We start from the raw sequence: 15130 nt of genomic DNA on the forward strand, positions 1-15130 counted from the left end.
GCGAGAGAGAGACTGTAATAGACACCCTGCAGTTACAGTACTGCTGTATAAGTCATTAACTAATCAATAGCGTCTGTCAAACCAGGCCTTGTAGATGTAGAACAAGAACAGGAAAAATCAGGGGACAAAAATAAACGTGAAAATAATGTTAATGTATAAACAAATTTAATAAACTAATTAAATGAAATGATTCGCATTAGTAAATAGTTGTATAAATAAGATTAATAAATGCTGTGGAAGTACTGTTTATTCTTAGTTCATGTGGTACCATTATTTTAGTTGTTAAATACATATAGAGAGCACGGCAATTTCAGCAGCTGCGCAAACTTAGGAGGGCAGAACACTCACTTCTAAATACTGTAAAATAGAAAATAAAACAAACAATAAAACTCAATTAATTAAAAATAAAATGTGCATAGTATTGGCAACAGCACTAGGTAAGTATTTCCAGACTTTACCATAATAATAACAATACAACACTCAGATGCAACAACTCATTTTATCTTTTATCTACGTTATGCTTTTTTTTTTTTTTTTTTGGCCATACACTAAATGCAATGTACTTGCATTATAAGTCACTGCAGTTTAGTAATGGAAAAGAATGACTAACTAACATTTAATAATACCCTGGATAAATACTAAGTCTGCATCAACACACTAATGAATACTGCATGTAAGCAACTAAAACGTTAAAGTAATTTAACACTATGACCTTAAATCATGTCTATTAACAGTCATCAACATAAAACAAGGACATTTCATATTAGAAGACATAACATTGATTTATTGAGTCAAAACAGTGGAAAGCTGATATATAATCAAATCAAAGACAAGGATAACAAAAGCAGCGCTGTCTTTAGTGAACATTTTTGGGTTTGCAATATATTACCTTAATTTCCCAAAGCATCTTTGGTGTAGTTTGAAAAAAATAAAAACAAATAATCAACAGCAACAAGAAAAAAATATAATAAAATATTTACAAAGCATGTACTAAATCCTTAAGTAAAATTTTGTAATTTGTGCTTAAAGTTAGATTCAAACAGCTCATTAAAGTGCATCAAATCTCAGTAGTTTGAGCGAATGAAGCGTAAGAGTGCATAGATATCATCTCCGACTGCGCCAACTATAGCATCTGATACAGCGCACTGCATTTACTGTTACCATAAGCTGTTACACAGCACTTGCATATTACTGTAATGAATGCAAACAATGCCATAATGCCAGGAGAAGTGCATGATACATCAACACTGTGGAAAGACACCATTCTGGCTAGTTTGAAAGGAATGTTCTATTGACCGCTGACTAATAAATCTATGACAATTTCAAAGAGTGGCATTCAAAAATCAAATAAGAAAGAAAAATAAAACCTAACTCTAAAACCACAAAAATAAATTATTTTAAACGAGATAATACAGTTTCAGATCACATCTTAAAATCACATCTTTGAAAAGAAAAGAGGAAACGCATACATTCTTCAAACCTTCCCAGCTCCATGCATGAGTTAATTGTCAGTGCTGCTCAAGAGGAGTAAAAAAAACCCTGATCCAATAACGTAAAATCACGAGAAGCCAAAGAAACACAGTCAAATTTGTATAGTATGGTAAGTACCTGCAGTCCTCCAATTGAAGTATACGCAAGCATTTTAGACATTTTAATTTAAACAATAAAACCCTTAGAATAAAATCCCTCCTATTTTATTTTACACAAACGGTCAAGATGTTGTGGGTGAAGCATAATAAATAACCTTAGATTGCACCACTGAAGCAGGTGTTTCTGTTGATGGCATAGAGGAGCGTTTCTAGTAAAAGGCACATTATAGCTACCGTTTCATTTGACGTCATTCAGCTGAGCCGTTACTCGGCATTATTGATCATACTCGCGCTGTCCGCGTCATCAAAGTTGCGCTGGTAACGTACTGTTGAATGGAAGCGGTGCTTGTTTTTCTGGTATAAGATGAAGGGGACAGCCACGAAGATGCAGATGAGTATAATGATGAAGAAGATCAAAGCCACAGGGCTACCTGGATCTGCACATGCAATATTTATGCCAAGATGTTACATTTTAGATTTATTTGCAAAATCATACTTTTTCTGTATTTTCAATAATGTTTATTCATCAAATATTTTAATAATAATATTATAATTACTTATATATATATATATATATATATATATATATGCACATACACACACAAACACTTTATTGTATATTAATATTGCATAGTATTGTGTGTGTATATGTATGTATGTAAACACACACACACACACACACACACGCACGCACACGCACACACACACACACACACACACACAACTGTGCAAAAGTCTTAGGCCATTAGTATTTTTACCAACAAAAAATGGATTTAAGTCAATTATCTTTTGCTGTAGTGTGCCTGTAGGAAATATCAGTATCCATTTCTTTTGCCATTAATTATAGTAATCCAGTGTGATTTTTGTATATATAATAGTATTATATATTTTTTGCGTATTATTTTCAACTATGTCATGAGACATTATCTATCTATCTATCTAGCTACAGTGCATATGTGACTGTGTGTGTGCGTGTGTGTATATATATATATACACACATATATATATGGGTAGTTGACAAATTAAAATTGGACTGTGTCCTATGGTGTGACAGCAAAAATGTAGAAAAAAAAACTTAACATACAATAACATACAAATAACATGAGAAAAATGTATCTTCATTCTAAGAGTTACAAATAGCATGAGAGTTCTTTATCTTCAGTGTTTGAGGTTTTTCTTTTTACATTATTTAAGGTTATTTACATTTTTCCATCACACCATAGGACACATTGATACGTCAACTACCCATATATATATATATATATATATATATATATATATATATACACATATATATATTATATTCAACTATATGTCATGAGACATTTTCAAGGTGAGAGAATTCAGGGACTCACGGGCAGGTGCTTTGCAGACGATTCGGCTGCGGCTGTTCAAGCAGCTCGTGTGGGTCCAGGAGCCGTTGCTGGACACCATGACTGCGCAGATCTGCGGCATCTGCTGTGATAACTGAGGGCCTGAATTTGCATCCCAGCTAGAGAAGTCCAGTTCACTGCCATCGTGCCAACCTGTGGGCTTACCTGTTGCAGAGATTTATAAAGATATACATTTACATTTTACATTACATGACTCTTAAACTCTTACAGAAGGAAACAGGGTGATTGAAGGCAGATTAAATCATTATTTCACCATTGGTGTCGACGTTGAGCGCCAGCCACACCCGGCTTGTGATGGAAGGGTTCTTATTCATGTAGTCAGAGACAAAATCATTCTCCTCTTTACTCTTGATGGTTAACAGCTTGGAGGAAGAATCTGCCAGTTACACAGGAGAAACACAAGATATTGTTAGACAATTTCAGGGTGATAGTGTATACTAGTGTAAATTTTGTCAGACATTTTTAATTTAGTCTTAAATTAGTCTTAGTCCTGTGTCAAACGTACTTTTTTGTAATTATCCTATGTAGTCAACCTTGTCCTTGTAGTTTTAGTCAATGCAAATAATCATAATCATGCTGTATAATGGTTAAACTAATTATAACTTTGATTAAAAAAAATATTTTAAAGTATTTTACCTCATCTATTGTACTGATTTATTATAGGCTATTTATTATACAAATTATTATCAAAGACTTATGCACTCTCTCCATCTACATTATGAAAACTAGTAAAACACACAAACAACAACAACAACAAAATACTATAACAGTGAAATTCCTAATAGCTCATTTTTCGTCATAGGTTTCGTTAACGAAATGAACAGTTTTTAGTGATTATGTCAGGGGTTTGGATTTGAGAAACTGGTCCTAGAACAGTTTAGAAAGGAAACCATCTGCTGCTTTTTGCATAGACGGTGAAACTTTTGCGCTAGCATTTGAGTGTTTTATCATTGAGGTTGGCTGCATGTGTATTATGTCTTCCTGACCAGAAAAAACTGCAAATCGGTTGTGATACAAAGTGAAACTTGTTAAAGACACAGCAATACAGGATATATACACTCACCCAGATTCTGACACACATTCTTGGCGCTCTCCATGGTAAAGACAGAGTAGTTGTACATGTTGAAAGCATAGCAGTGATCTTGGAACAGGACCCATGAAAAGTGATTATCACTCTTGGGACAACTGGTGCTGGATTCAGAAGAGAGAGGTGCAACAGTTTCTGGAAAGAAAAAAAATGAAACCATTGACTGATCTTTTCAGAACAACAGTTGCGTTTGTGTTACGTCATTGCATGCTTGTCTTACTCTCACTGATGTGGTTGTAACAGATGGCCCCTTCTTGGGCTGCATGACAGTTGACGGCCGTCCAGATGCCTTTGGAGTCCACAAACACACACTTTTCCTCAGAATCAAGGCCGTCATTGACAAATCCATCTGGTGTGAATTTTACTGCACTCCCATCTGACCACTCAAATGGCCAGCCACTTACCTAAAGAAACAGCCAGACAAATTCCATGACAATGGCAACAACTAAGTGTACAGCTATTAATTGCTGTCAGTTATTACTATAATCACAAAAAATTGTGTACATCTTGTTTGGAAAGGCCGATCCACAGTGAAAAGCCATCCCGTTTGGCGATCAGTGCCATGTTGTCGTTAGTGGTTTTGTCAGGAATGCTGGCAAGATGGCCTTTGTTGCGTCCACACTCTTGCAGTGCCTGATACCAATCCATTCTCTTGGCCACTCGACGGTAACTTATGCCATCCGGAGCATTAACGTCAACTACACCCTTCATGAACTCCTCTTTGGGATCTGAAAAAGACATTTTTGCAAGTCTATAAATAAAATGGACTTTTTTTTCAATCTGAAGAGTTCTGGCTAATATTTATATAGATGTAGGCAACTTACACTACTATTTTTTAATAAAAGAAATGAATACTTTTATACAGCAAGAATACATTAAATAGATGAAAAGTGACAGTAAAGACATTTATAAAGATTTATATTCCAATAAAGTTTGAATATAAATTCCGTAGAATATGTATTATCGTGGACGGTATGACATGCACACTCCTATATATATATACACATATATACACACATCATATATATATATATATACACACATATATTACTAGACATATATATATATATATTATAATCAATTGAATCAATCCAATTGTCTAGTAATATATGCATGACCACAAAGATACCAATAAACAATTATGCTTTTTTGGCATCTTGTGAATAATCCTGCAGTGTGACAATTTATAATAAATAAATTATATACAATAGTTGCTTCTTTATTACAAATAGTTGTATTTTAATTCATTTGAGGACATAAAAAACAACATGCATACTAATTATAAAAACAGATAGATTACATCATGTCACACTTCTGTCATGTCATATCTATTACTTATTTTGCAGTGTAAGGCTAAATAAAAACATATGTGACCCTGGACCACAAAAGCAGTCTTAAGTCGCTGGGGTATATTTGTAGCAATAGCCAACAATATGTTGTATGGGTCAAAATTATAGATTTTTCTTTTATGCCAAAAATCATTAGGATATTAAGTAAAGATCATGTTCCATGAAGATATTTAGTAAATTTCTTACCGTAAATATATCAAAACTTCATTTTTGTTTAGTAATATGCATTGCTAAGAACTTCATTTGGACAACTTTAAAGGCGATTTTCTCAATATTTAGATTTTTTTAGCACCCTCAGATTCCAGATATTCAAATAGTTGTATCTCAGCCAAATATTGTCCTATAATAGCAAATTATACATCAATGGAAAGCTTATTTATTATAAGCTTATTGATGTATGAATCGAAAAATTGACACTTAAGACTGGTTTTGTGGTCCAGGGTCACATATTTTTGGTAAAAACATTTATACAAAAGGCAAAACAAACTGAAACTCATTGGTGCTACTTTACCATTTTCAATCTTGCACACCACAATACTCCTCTGTTTGAAGGCATTGTAAAGACGTTTATTTTCTATCATTTCCCACTCTCCGATTAAGTTGAGTCCAACCATGAAGGACTCTGTGATGTTTGGTCTTAGACCGTATTTCCAGTTAGAGAACTGCACATTGCTGCCATCTAGCCAATTCAGCTGTTCATCTAAAGCAAACACATCATACAGGACAAAAATGAACAGCTAGTTGATACTTTCCTACCCATTTCTCCACATAAATGCTGGAAAACACTACATGTCTTTTGGCCAAATTTTTGCTCCAGTTTACAATCTTGAGACGTCAACACTAGTTGCCGAAAATCCAGTTGGAAGAAATCAATCATATTGGATATTTAGAGATTTTAGAACATATTATGTTGGCATGTTTTCGCGGGAGTTTGTTGTGTTTGAAACGACTTGAAAGTCTGGTTGTGTGTGATCGTTTACTGTATGATGCCCATTTTTTCTCTCTAACCATTTACAAAGTCAGCAAGTGTTTGATAACCTAGTGTTTTAAATTCTCATCAGATTTTAAAAGTCATGTAGTGTATTACAGCCTTAACCTGGAAACACAGTGTTCAATTGTGAATGTTTTTAGACTGGTAAGAAGATGTGATTATCTTACCTGTCTTGTTTTTGTTCATTCCCAGCCAAACAAACATCACTAAATTTTTGAATGGCTGCAACTGTTGCCTGATGAAATCATTCTCTGCCTCATCACGGATTGTCAGGATTTCTCCAGCCCCGGCTAAAACACACAGACAAGATTACCATAAAACAAAGGCCATGTGCACACTGCAGCTAAATTCAGTTGTCAATTCACCCTTTAGTGCTTAATCTTGTTTTGTACACACATACACACACACACACACTTACTCCAGTAAATTACTGACTCACAAAAAAATGCAGGTAGTGACAATCACTTTAGAAACATAGGTATTTTTACAACATCTTCGACCACGTTACTGAAACTTTGAAAAGACACGCAAAAAAGAAACATGAAAAACATGTTGTGCAGAACAATTCATCACAGAAAAAGTCCCAGATATGATCCATTCATACCAAGAGACTTGCAGATCTGCTGATCAATGATGTCGTTCTTGCCCCATCTGGAGCCCCCCAGCAGTAACGTGTAGCAGTTATTCTTAAAGCGGATCCAGTTCTGTCCATTGCTTTTGTGAGGACATTTGACCGAATCTACTTCAGGTGTGACAGTCTCATCTGTTATGAAAAAAAAGCATTTTTAAAGCAAAGCATATGCAAGTAAATATTGAAAAGGAGAGGCGGCATTTATGAATTGAATCCTCACTGTGTGGGATGTGGCAGATCACTCCTGAAAGCTCTTCCTCACACTCGGTTGCCTTCCAGAAACCGTCAGTGTCCAGATACACACAGGCTCCTTCGGTGGCTTCAGAGGTCCAGCGGCTGAACTCATTGTGGCTGTGGTCAGTCCAGTGGTAGTGCTCCCCTTCCTTGATTAAAAAATATTAATAATAATAGTAATAAACGGGGATGGTCAAGACAGTTACAGTGTGTAATAAATAAATTCTATTCATCAAAGAACCTTGGAAAAATGTATCATAAATAATGTATCAGAAAACAGTTGCTTTAAACGGTGTTCTATTGAACTTTCCAATCATCAAAGAATCATGAAAAATTACATTTGATTTTTTTATATATATTTTTAAATAGAAAACTTTTTTTTTTGTTTGACTAGCAAATTTAAAAATTTTACAGATCGCCAACTTTTAAATAGATCTTCACTCACATCTTCACTGAAGAGTCCAATCCAGAGGGACTGATTTCTTCGAGAGACTTCAACAGTGAGCATTGCTTGGACATATGCGTCAGGTACGCTGGCCAAGTCCATATTGTAGCTCCGGCACAACTGAAGAGCCTCTATCCATGTTAAATTGCCCTGCTGTATCACCTTAAATGTATGATTATGAACCGTGAAATCGTCCTTAAGCACAGGATTCTCTTGTTCATCTGGGGAAATTGTCAATCGCGTGTTAATCAACAGAACACTATTTCATATACCATAGAGATGATTGAGACAATCGCTGGTGGCTCGTACTTGCAGGATGCTGGCAGATGCCGAGATACTGGCGGTCGGAGCAGGTGGTGTAGTCCCAGGTGCCTACCATGTCAGAATGATCATCATTATACATGTAGGCACAGAGATCCATGGAGTCCTGTTCAAACGTCTGCCGTGCAAATCAAGAGGAAAAAGAGAAACTCTCAGATTAAGTGTATCATGGACAGAAAATGTACGTAATGTACAGCTTATGCAATTATACGTAAAGCCAAATGAACACCAGATATGGTATATGGGAGATGAAATAAAAACTGTGCAAGAAGAAAAAAAATGTCCCACTATTTATTTCACGACAGTTCACCTAAAAATGAAAACTTATACAACACGTATGACTTTCATCATGCTTTCATCAAGAAAATTTTTTATTTTCTTCAAAGAGATGTTTTGAGGAATGTTCATGATGCTCTTTTCCATATGATGAAAATGAATGAAGGCAGAGGCTGTTAATTGGATGGATCGATATTATGGTGCTCTTACTATTTACACCACCATTCAAAAGTCTGGAGTTAGTGAGATTGTTTAACGTTTTTGAAACGAGTCAAGTCTGGCCTTCACCAGTAAAAAAACAATATATTTAAAATACATTTATTTCATACTAAGTATAGTTCAGCTCTATTAACATATTTATTGCCATATCGCTTGAGACTTACTGATATAAAAATGATAATTTGGAGTACTACTTGTGCACAATGCACATTTCTTCCCAGCAGGCACCAGACGTCAAAATAACATCAGGTTGACGTTGGATCCCAATGTCAGACAGATGCTGCATTTTGGTTGAGAATGAGCCAGTATTTTACTTATTTGACTTAATGTTGGATTTTGGTTACACAACCTAAAAACAACAAAATATCAACGTCAGCTGACATTGACATCAAATTAACCGTGTTCGTAAAATTTGATGTTGAATTGACATTGAATTTTGGTCACCCGACGTCGCAACCAAAATTGAATCGAATATCAACGTCTCATGACATTGTGTCTGCTGGGTTACTATTAAGAATAAAATGGGTTTTAATATCACTAATGATGAGGATTGTATGGATCTTTGAATAATATCAGTCTTCAAAAGCAAGATATTTAAAGTGTACGTGCAATAGTTCCACTTTAGCACAATCAGATATACTTCAGATTGTTTCAATTGCATTTGTAGTATACTTAGCACAAAATAAATGTACTTCAAATACATTTTAGTATATTTATTTTTCACTATGGCTGATTAAAAAATACAGTAAACACCGTAATATGGTGAAATATTCAAATAACTGTTTTCTATCGTAATATATTTTAAAATCGAATTTATTTCCGTGAGAGCAAAGCTGCATTTTACGCAGCCATTACTCCAGTCTTTAGTGTCACATGATCTGGTCATGCTGCTTAAAATGCAATTCTTAGAACATAATTTATTTGAAATTGAAATCTTTTGTAATGTTACAAACATCTTTACTGTCACATTTTGATCAATTGCAGAGCCTTTATTTTTGGGTGAACTAGTGTGTTGTATTGCAAGTTATTGTAAACACGTGAGGAACAAAACTATTCTCTGTATAATCTATAGCATGCCACAAATGCTGCACAAAATATTTTTTTGAATATTCCTCAAGTGCTATGATCAGATCTCCAGATCTTTGTGGTCAATTATATAATTTTCAAACTTTCAAAGCAGATGGACACTTGCATTGATGAATATGGGTCGTAACTGGCCATGCAGGAGAGGATTGAAGTTCAGATATGCAACTGGCGAGTTGTCCACCCACTGAGTGTCATGAAGCTTGAACTTTAGGCCGATCCAGACCTTCTGAGGCTGTCCGGGTAACTCTGGTAACATTGTAGTGATGAAATCTACATGGAGGAAAGATGCACGGGACAGACAGATAGAGAGAGAGTACTAAAAGCATGAAAAAATGTGTTTTATATTAAAATGTATTCTCAGTGGATTTCTACGAAGTATATTAATCAAACACACCCTGTTCAACTTGGTCAGATATGGTGAGCATCGTGCCTGTCAGTGTCTTGCAGAACTCATTGGCGTCTTTGAAAGTTTGGAAATGAGCCTTGGGTACAACTTGATAGCACTGCAAGACATGTATACAATGATGTCATAAACCAAAAACATGTGTTTAAAGTTTAAAGGATGTGACTGGCTGTGTGCCTATATCAGACCTTATTTCTGAAGTGCTTGGCAGTGTCCTCGCATGGGTTGCTGGGAGGGGGCGGTTCTGGGCTTCCTTTCTCCGCAGAAGTGACATTCAGGGTCTCGCACACAAACGGCTGTTTTTCATTACATCTGCCGCTGAAACCTACGGAGAAAAAAAAAAAAAGATTAAAGATGATCAACCGAGTTGCTTCGTAAATCATAATTGTTGCTGTCAGCTTAGAGGGGTGTTTTTCCAAATTATAAAGTCTTATGAAAGTGATTTATTTATTTAAATAAATAAATAAATACGTCTTTGTCTTTCTTATCCTCTATTATAAAAGCAAGTTTGCGGAAGTCGTGGCCTAATGGTTAGAGAGTTGGACTCGGAGGTTGCGAGTTCGAGTCTCAGGTCCGGCAGGAATTGTAGGTGGGGGGGGAGTGAATAGCCAGCGCTCTCTCCACCTTCAATACCACGACCCCCTAACTGCTCCCCGGGCACCGCACTGCTGTGTGTGTGTGTGCACTTAGGATGGGTTAAATGCAGAGTACTAATTCCAAGTATGGGTATAACCATACTTGGCCACGACACATCACTTTCAAATGCTTAACAAATGCTTTATTCTTGTTTCTTCTACAAAACAGACCTCATCATTTGATAAGAGTATTAATATTTGGGTGCAATATTGGAAAGGAATTAAAAAAGTAAAATATTAAGAAAGTAAATATTAAAGTAAATTGCTACAAAATTCTTACAATATGAGCATCATCATAATCACGTCCTTGCAAAGTGAAGAAAATGGTTGTCTTCACTGAGGCAACATTATGAAACCTGTCATTAAAACCATCCACAAGTCTTAATGTTTTATTAAATTTATAGTGTTGTAGTACTTGAGACCGTTCTTGGTCTTGTCTCAGTACTCCCTCTCAGACTAAGGGGACTCGTAATTTTATTTCAAGACCACAGCTGCAGGGATATCACTAAATTTCAGTCAGTTAGCAGTTGGAGAGTTGGACTTGTAACCTGAAGGTCGTGGGTTCGAGTCTCAGGTCTGGCAGGGATTGTAGGTGGGGGGAGTGAATAACCAGCGCTCTCTCCACCCTCAATACCACGACTGAGGTGAGACCCTTGAGCAAGGCACCGAACCTCCAACTGCTCCCCGGGCGCCGCAGCATTGGCTGCCCACTGCTCCGGGTGTATGTTCATTACTGTGTGTACACTTGGATGGGTTAAATGCAGAGCACAAATTCTGAGTATGGGTCACCATACTTGGCCACACACCACTTCCCTTTCCCTTTTAAATTTCTTGTGCATTGTCCCATTTATTTGTTAACATCATTACTGTGATTGGATGTAAAACTGCTTAAAATGCAATCAATAACTTATTTCTAATTTGATTTCCTTTGATAAAAAAATTCAAGAAAATTTATCCAAATGCCCCAAAAATTTAAGATATGATTACAACAAAGTAGCAGTATCACAAGAGCAAGAGAGCGGTTTTCTTGAATATGAGCACAATTGCAATTGTGATATTGATTTTACACAAACATTCAACAAACAAAAAGTAAATTACATTTAAACACTTTTTTTTAACAAGTCTATTGGCAATGGAAATAGTTCCAAACAAATCCACAGCAGAACTGTTGTGTTTCCTAGCAACCCACAGCTGTGATTCCTTACTGAATTCCAATGAATCGGCTAAATAAAGGACTCCGTGACTGACTCATTAAGTGATTTGCTGCCACCTTGCTAATTGGTGGTTTTAGTTTCATATTTAAAAGTATTTTATTTTCAAAATCTCAACAATATGTACTGTATGCTGTAATATTCAGATGCAACTTCTGTGCCACCTTTGCAGTGCAAACATCACTGCAGTCACCCTGCCTTGGTCTTGGTCTCAATTTAGGTGGTCTTGACCACTACACTAACTGACACTTTGTTCCGCTAGTAGAAAACGGTAATACTTTAGAATAGGGAACACATATTCACTATTAACTAAGAGGGTCCCACTTTATATTAGGTGGCCTTAACTACTGTGTACTTGCATTTAAATGAATCATTTGGTAGAATGCACTTATTGTGTACATGTTTTTACATTGCACTAATAATTTTAAAAATGTTTTGCAATACAGTATGAACACAATAAGTACATTGTACTTATTTTTGGATGCAATACATAGTAGTTAAGGCCACCTAATATAAAGTGATCACTGAGAGTTTTCCCAAAACAAGCTCCTAATTTGCTGCTTATTAATAGTTAGTAAAGTAGTTGTTAAATTAAGGTATTGGGTGGGATTAAGGCATCTAAAATACAGAATAAGGCATTAATATGTGGTTTCTAAGCACTAATAAACAGCCAATACGCTAGTAATATGCATGCTAATAAGCAACTAGTTAATAGTGAGAATTGGTCCTTAAAATAAAGTGCTACTGAAACAAAACCAAACATAAAGATTGCATCCTGCTCCCCAAGTGATTCATGGATCTTTCAACATTCACAGGAATTTCCATTGAGCTAAAATTAAGAAAGTAATTTGAATGAGCCATTAAACATCTTGTCAACATGTCAAGCTGCCCCAAAACAAACTCTGTAAGATGTCAAAATTACTTTAGGAATCACAACGAGACTCTCATACCAGGTTCAAATGACACAGGAGTGATAGAGGGGCACCTGCCCAGAAACGCTGAATAATAGTAGTGCATGGGGCTGAACCTGCAACACACACACACACACACACACACACACACACACACACACACACACACACCAATAAATGATAAATAAAAGAGAGTAATTCATGCCAGTAACTGTGCCTCTCATCGTGAGGTTTGGATAAGGTATGAAAACCAGAACTTACATATAGGGAACATGAGGACCAGGGTAACGAAGGTCTGCCCACCACTTTAAATTCACCTGTTCTGAATGCTAGAGATCATTAAAAATAGATTCATTACTGGATGATATGAACAACAATATACTCACTCATATTAATTTTATCCATTTCACAACAGACAGACACTTAATTGTGGATCAAACAATGTCCATTTATGAGCATGGGTGTTGTTTCTTACAATACTGCCAGCAGAACATAAAAAACAAGTAATAATTTAAATTTTTGATACACTTGGTATATAAAAATTGTGGGGTTTTTTTATACAGACAAGGCTTAAGCCTAGTACTAAACTGAAAGAAACTTGCACTGACTGATCTGAATATATCAGTGCCTTTGTTTTGTCTCAAGATGCACACCGGTAAAGTTTTTCCTAAGCACGTTTATAAAAAATACTTAAATGTCCTAATTGAACTTTGGCCTAATCCTGGCTTCGTCTAAGCCTCGTCTGTGAAACCGGGCCTATAAATTCAAAAGGATAAGTTTTATCATTCAAACTTAATTCATACAGTATTTGCAACTGTTCAAAATGGAGTTTGGGGTCAGTAAGATAAAAAAAAAAAAAAGATTCATACATTTATTCATCATTTTATTGATAAACAGTGACAGTAATTCTGTTCTTCTGATCAGTTTCCACAAAAATATTAAGCAGCACAACTGATTTCAACAGTTCAGCTTTGACATACCAGCAACAAATTACATTTTAAAATATATTAAAATAGAAAAGAGTTACTGTAAATTCGAATTATATTCCACATTACTGTTTTACTGTATTTTTAATCCACTAAATGCTGTCTTGATGAGCATCTTCTTTCAAAAACATAAAAAATCTTACTGATGAACAGCAGTGTATTACTTTTGAAATAATTAAAAACGTTTTAAATAGATTTAAATTATGTTTTAAATAAAAGAAAAGAAAATTCTTAATATTTTTGGCATTAACATTTTGCACTCTGTGCATGCATAATGAAAAGTAAAAGGGCTTTTTTTATGGTTTACTTGTGTTTTATGCATTTTCTTATCACTATGTGTAGGCCCCATTTGAAGGCAACACCAGCAGCACTCTGTTTTGACGTTCTGTGGAGATGCAGACTTTAATTTAAGGAGTCAGACCTTCCTAAACCCCCTGGTAATTCAGGGTTTATAAAAACATGTGCCCCCTCTTACCTCAAAAAGACGCCCCTGTAGGCGGCGTGCGGCATTAAGAGTGTCGGGGGTGGCGAGTTTGCTGTTGTTGCTGCTGCAGTACAGGATGGCCTCCTCGAAGGACAACTTTGGCTCTGTTACAAACCAGAACTCCTGGCCGTCTATAAACACTGATGTGGTATGGTGCCCATCTGTTAGTAGTGAAACATGAAACATGTCACTGATTTCTAAACTAAAAAATTACATAATCCATGACGTAATTGGGCATTTGATTCAAAATGAATGTTCTACCTGGGTTGTACCACTCTGGTGTTTTTGGTGTTTGACCTAGAGAATGATACAAAGACCATGAAATTCTGACAATTCATGTCGCTCTTTTACAGTACATACAATTACAATGAAGGGGAAGAAACCTTTCAAATTCATAAACTTGAAAACAAACAACACATTTCTGCTAATTTGCTGTTTACAAAGTAAATATGGAATCTAAGCAGTCTCAGTCTTGGGTGTTGTCTTGAGTGTTGTTTACCTCGTGGTATCTGACACACCCATTCCAGTTTGGCGTTGCAGTGAAAGACGCTGGGATAAAAAGACTGTGGAGGATCATTTTGAAACAGGAGGAAGAGAAATGGCCTGTAGGTTCCTTTCAAAGTCTGATGACACAAAAAATTAAAAAATCATCACAGGCTGTCTGAATTCAAACATGCCTTTGATTTCTACTGTATAACATCTATAATGTATAACATGCATTATTTTAGTGTTTGATAGCAATGCTCAATGACAAATGAATCTATGTCTGATTTGTGTGCTAACTGTCAAATAAAATTCAATCTTAAATCTATATATTAAAATCATTGAAAATATCAAGCAGAAATATGTACAGCTACCAGGCCATCTCCAGCAGTTAA

General features: G+C 35.6%; 1 protein-coding gene across 2 annotated transcripts in view; it reads right to left on the bottom strand.

The window, feature by feature from the left end:
- Positions 1-539: 539 nt before the first annotated feature.
- The window catches only part of LOC306856852 (lymphocyte antigen 75-like), a 30188-nt gene continuing 15597 nt past the window's right edge, over positions 540-15130 (bottom strand). For both annotated transcript variants that reach the window (XM_079396359.1, XM_079396358.1), the window contains exons 16-35: positions 14752-14875; positions 14514-14549; positions 14244-14413; positions 13044-13111; positions 12822-12898; positions 10214-10350; positions 10017-10125; positions 9729-9892; positions 8030-8159; positions 7721-7941; positions 7262-7424; positions 7015-7173; positions 6578-6700; positions 5931-6119; positions 4575-4798; positions 4291-4474; positions 4047-4205; positions 3237-3359; positions 2945-3127; positions 540-2026 (exon numbers count right to left, since the gene is read on the bottom strand). In XM_079396359.1, coding sequence (XP_079252485.1) covers positions 1854-2026; positions 2945-3127; positions 3237-3359; positions 4047-4205; positions 4291-4474; positions 4575-4798; positions 5931-6119; positions 6578-6700; positions 7015-7173; positions 7262-7424; positions 7721-7941; positions 8030-8159; positions 9729-9892; positions 10017-10125; positions 10214-10350; positions 12822-12898; positions 13044-13111; positions 14244-14413; positions 14514-14549; positions 14752-14875 — 2916 coding nt within the window. In that variant the 3' untranslated portion in view covers positions 540-1853. The remainder of the gene's footprint in view (positions 2027-2944; positions 3128-3236; positions 3360-4046; positions 4206-4290; positions 4475-4574; positions 4799-5930; positions 6120-6577; positions 6701-7014; positions 7174-7261; positions 7425-7720; positions 7942-8029; positions 8160-9728; positions 9893-10016; positions 10126-10213; positions 10351-12821; positions 12899-13043; positions 13112-14243; positions 14414-14513; positions 14550-14751; positions 14876-15130) is intronic.

Source organism: Barbus barbus (genome assembly GCF_936440315.1).
Source record: "Barbus barbus genome assembly, chromosome: 37".
In the NCBI taxonomy this organism is placed as follows: domain Eukaryota; kingdom Metazoa; phylum Chordata; class Actinopteri; order Cypriniformes; family Cyprinidae; genus Barbus; species Barbus barbus.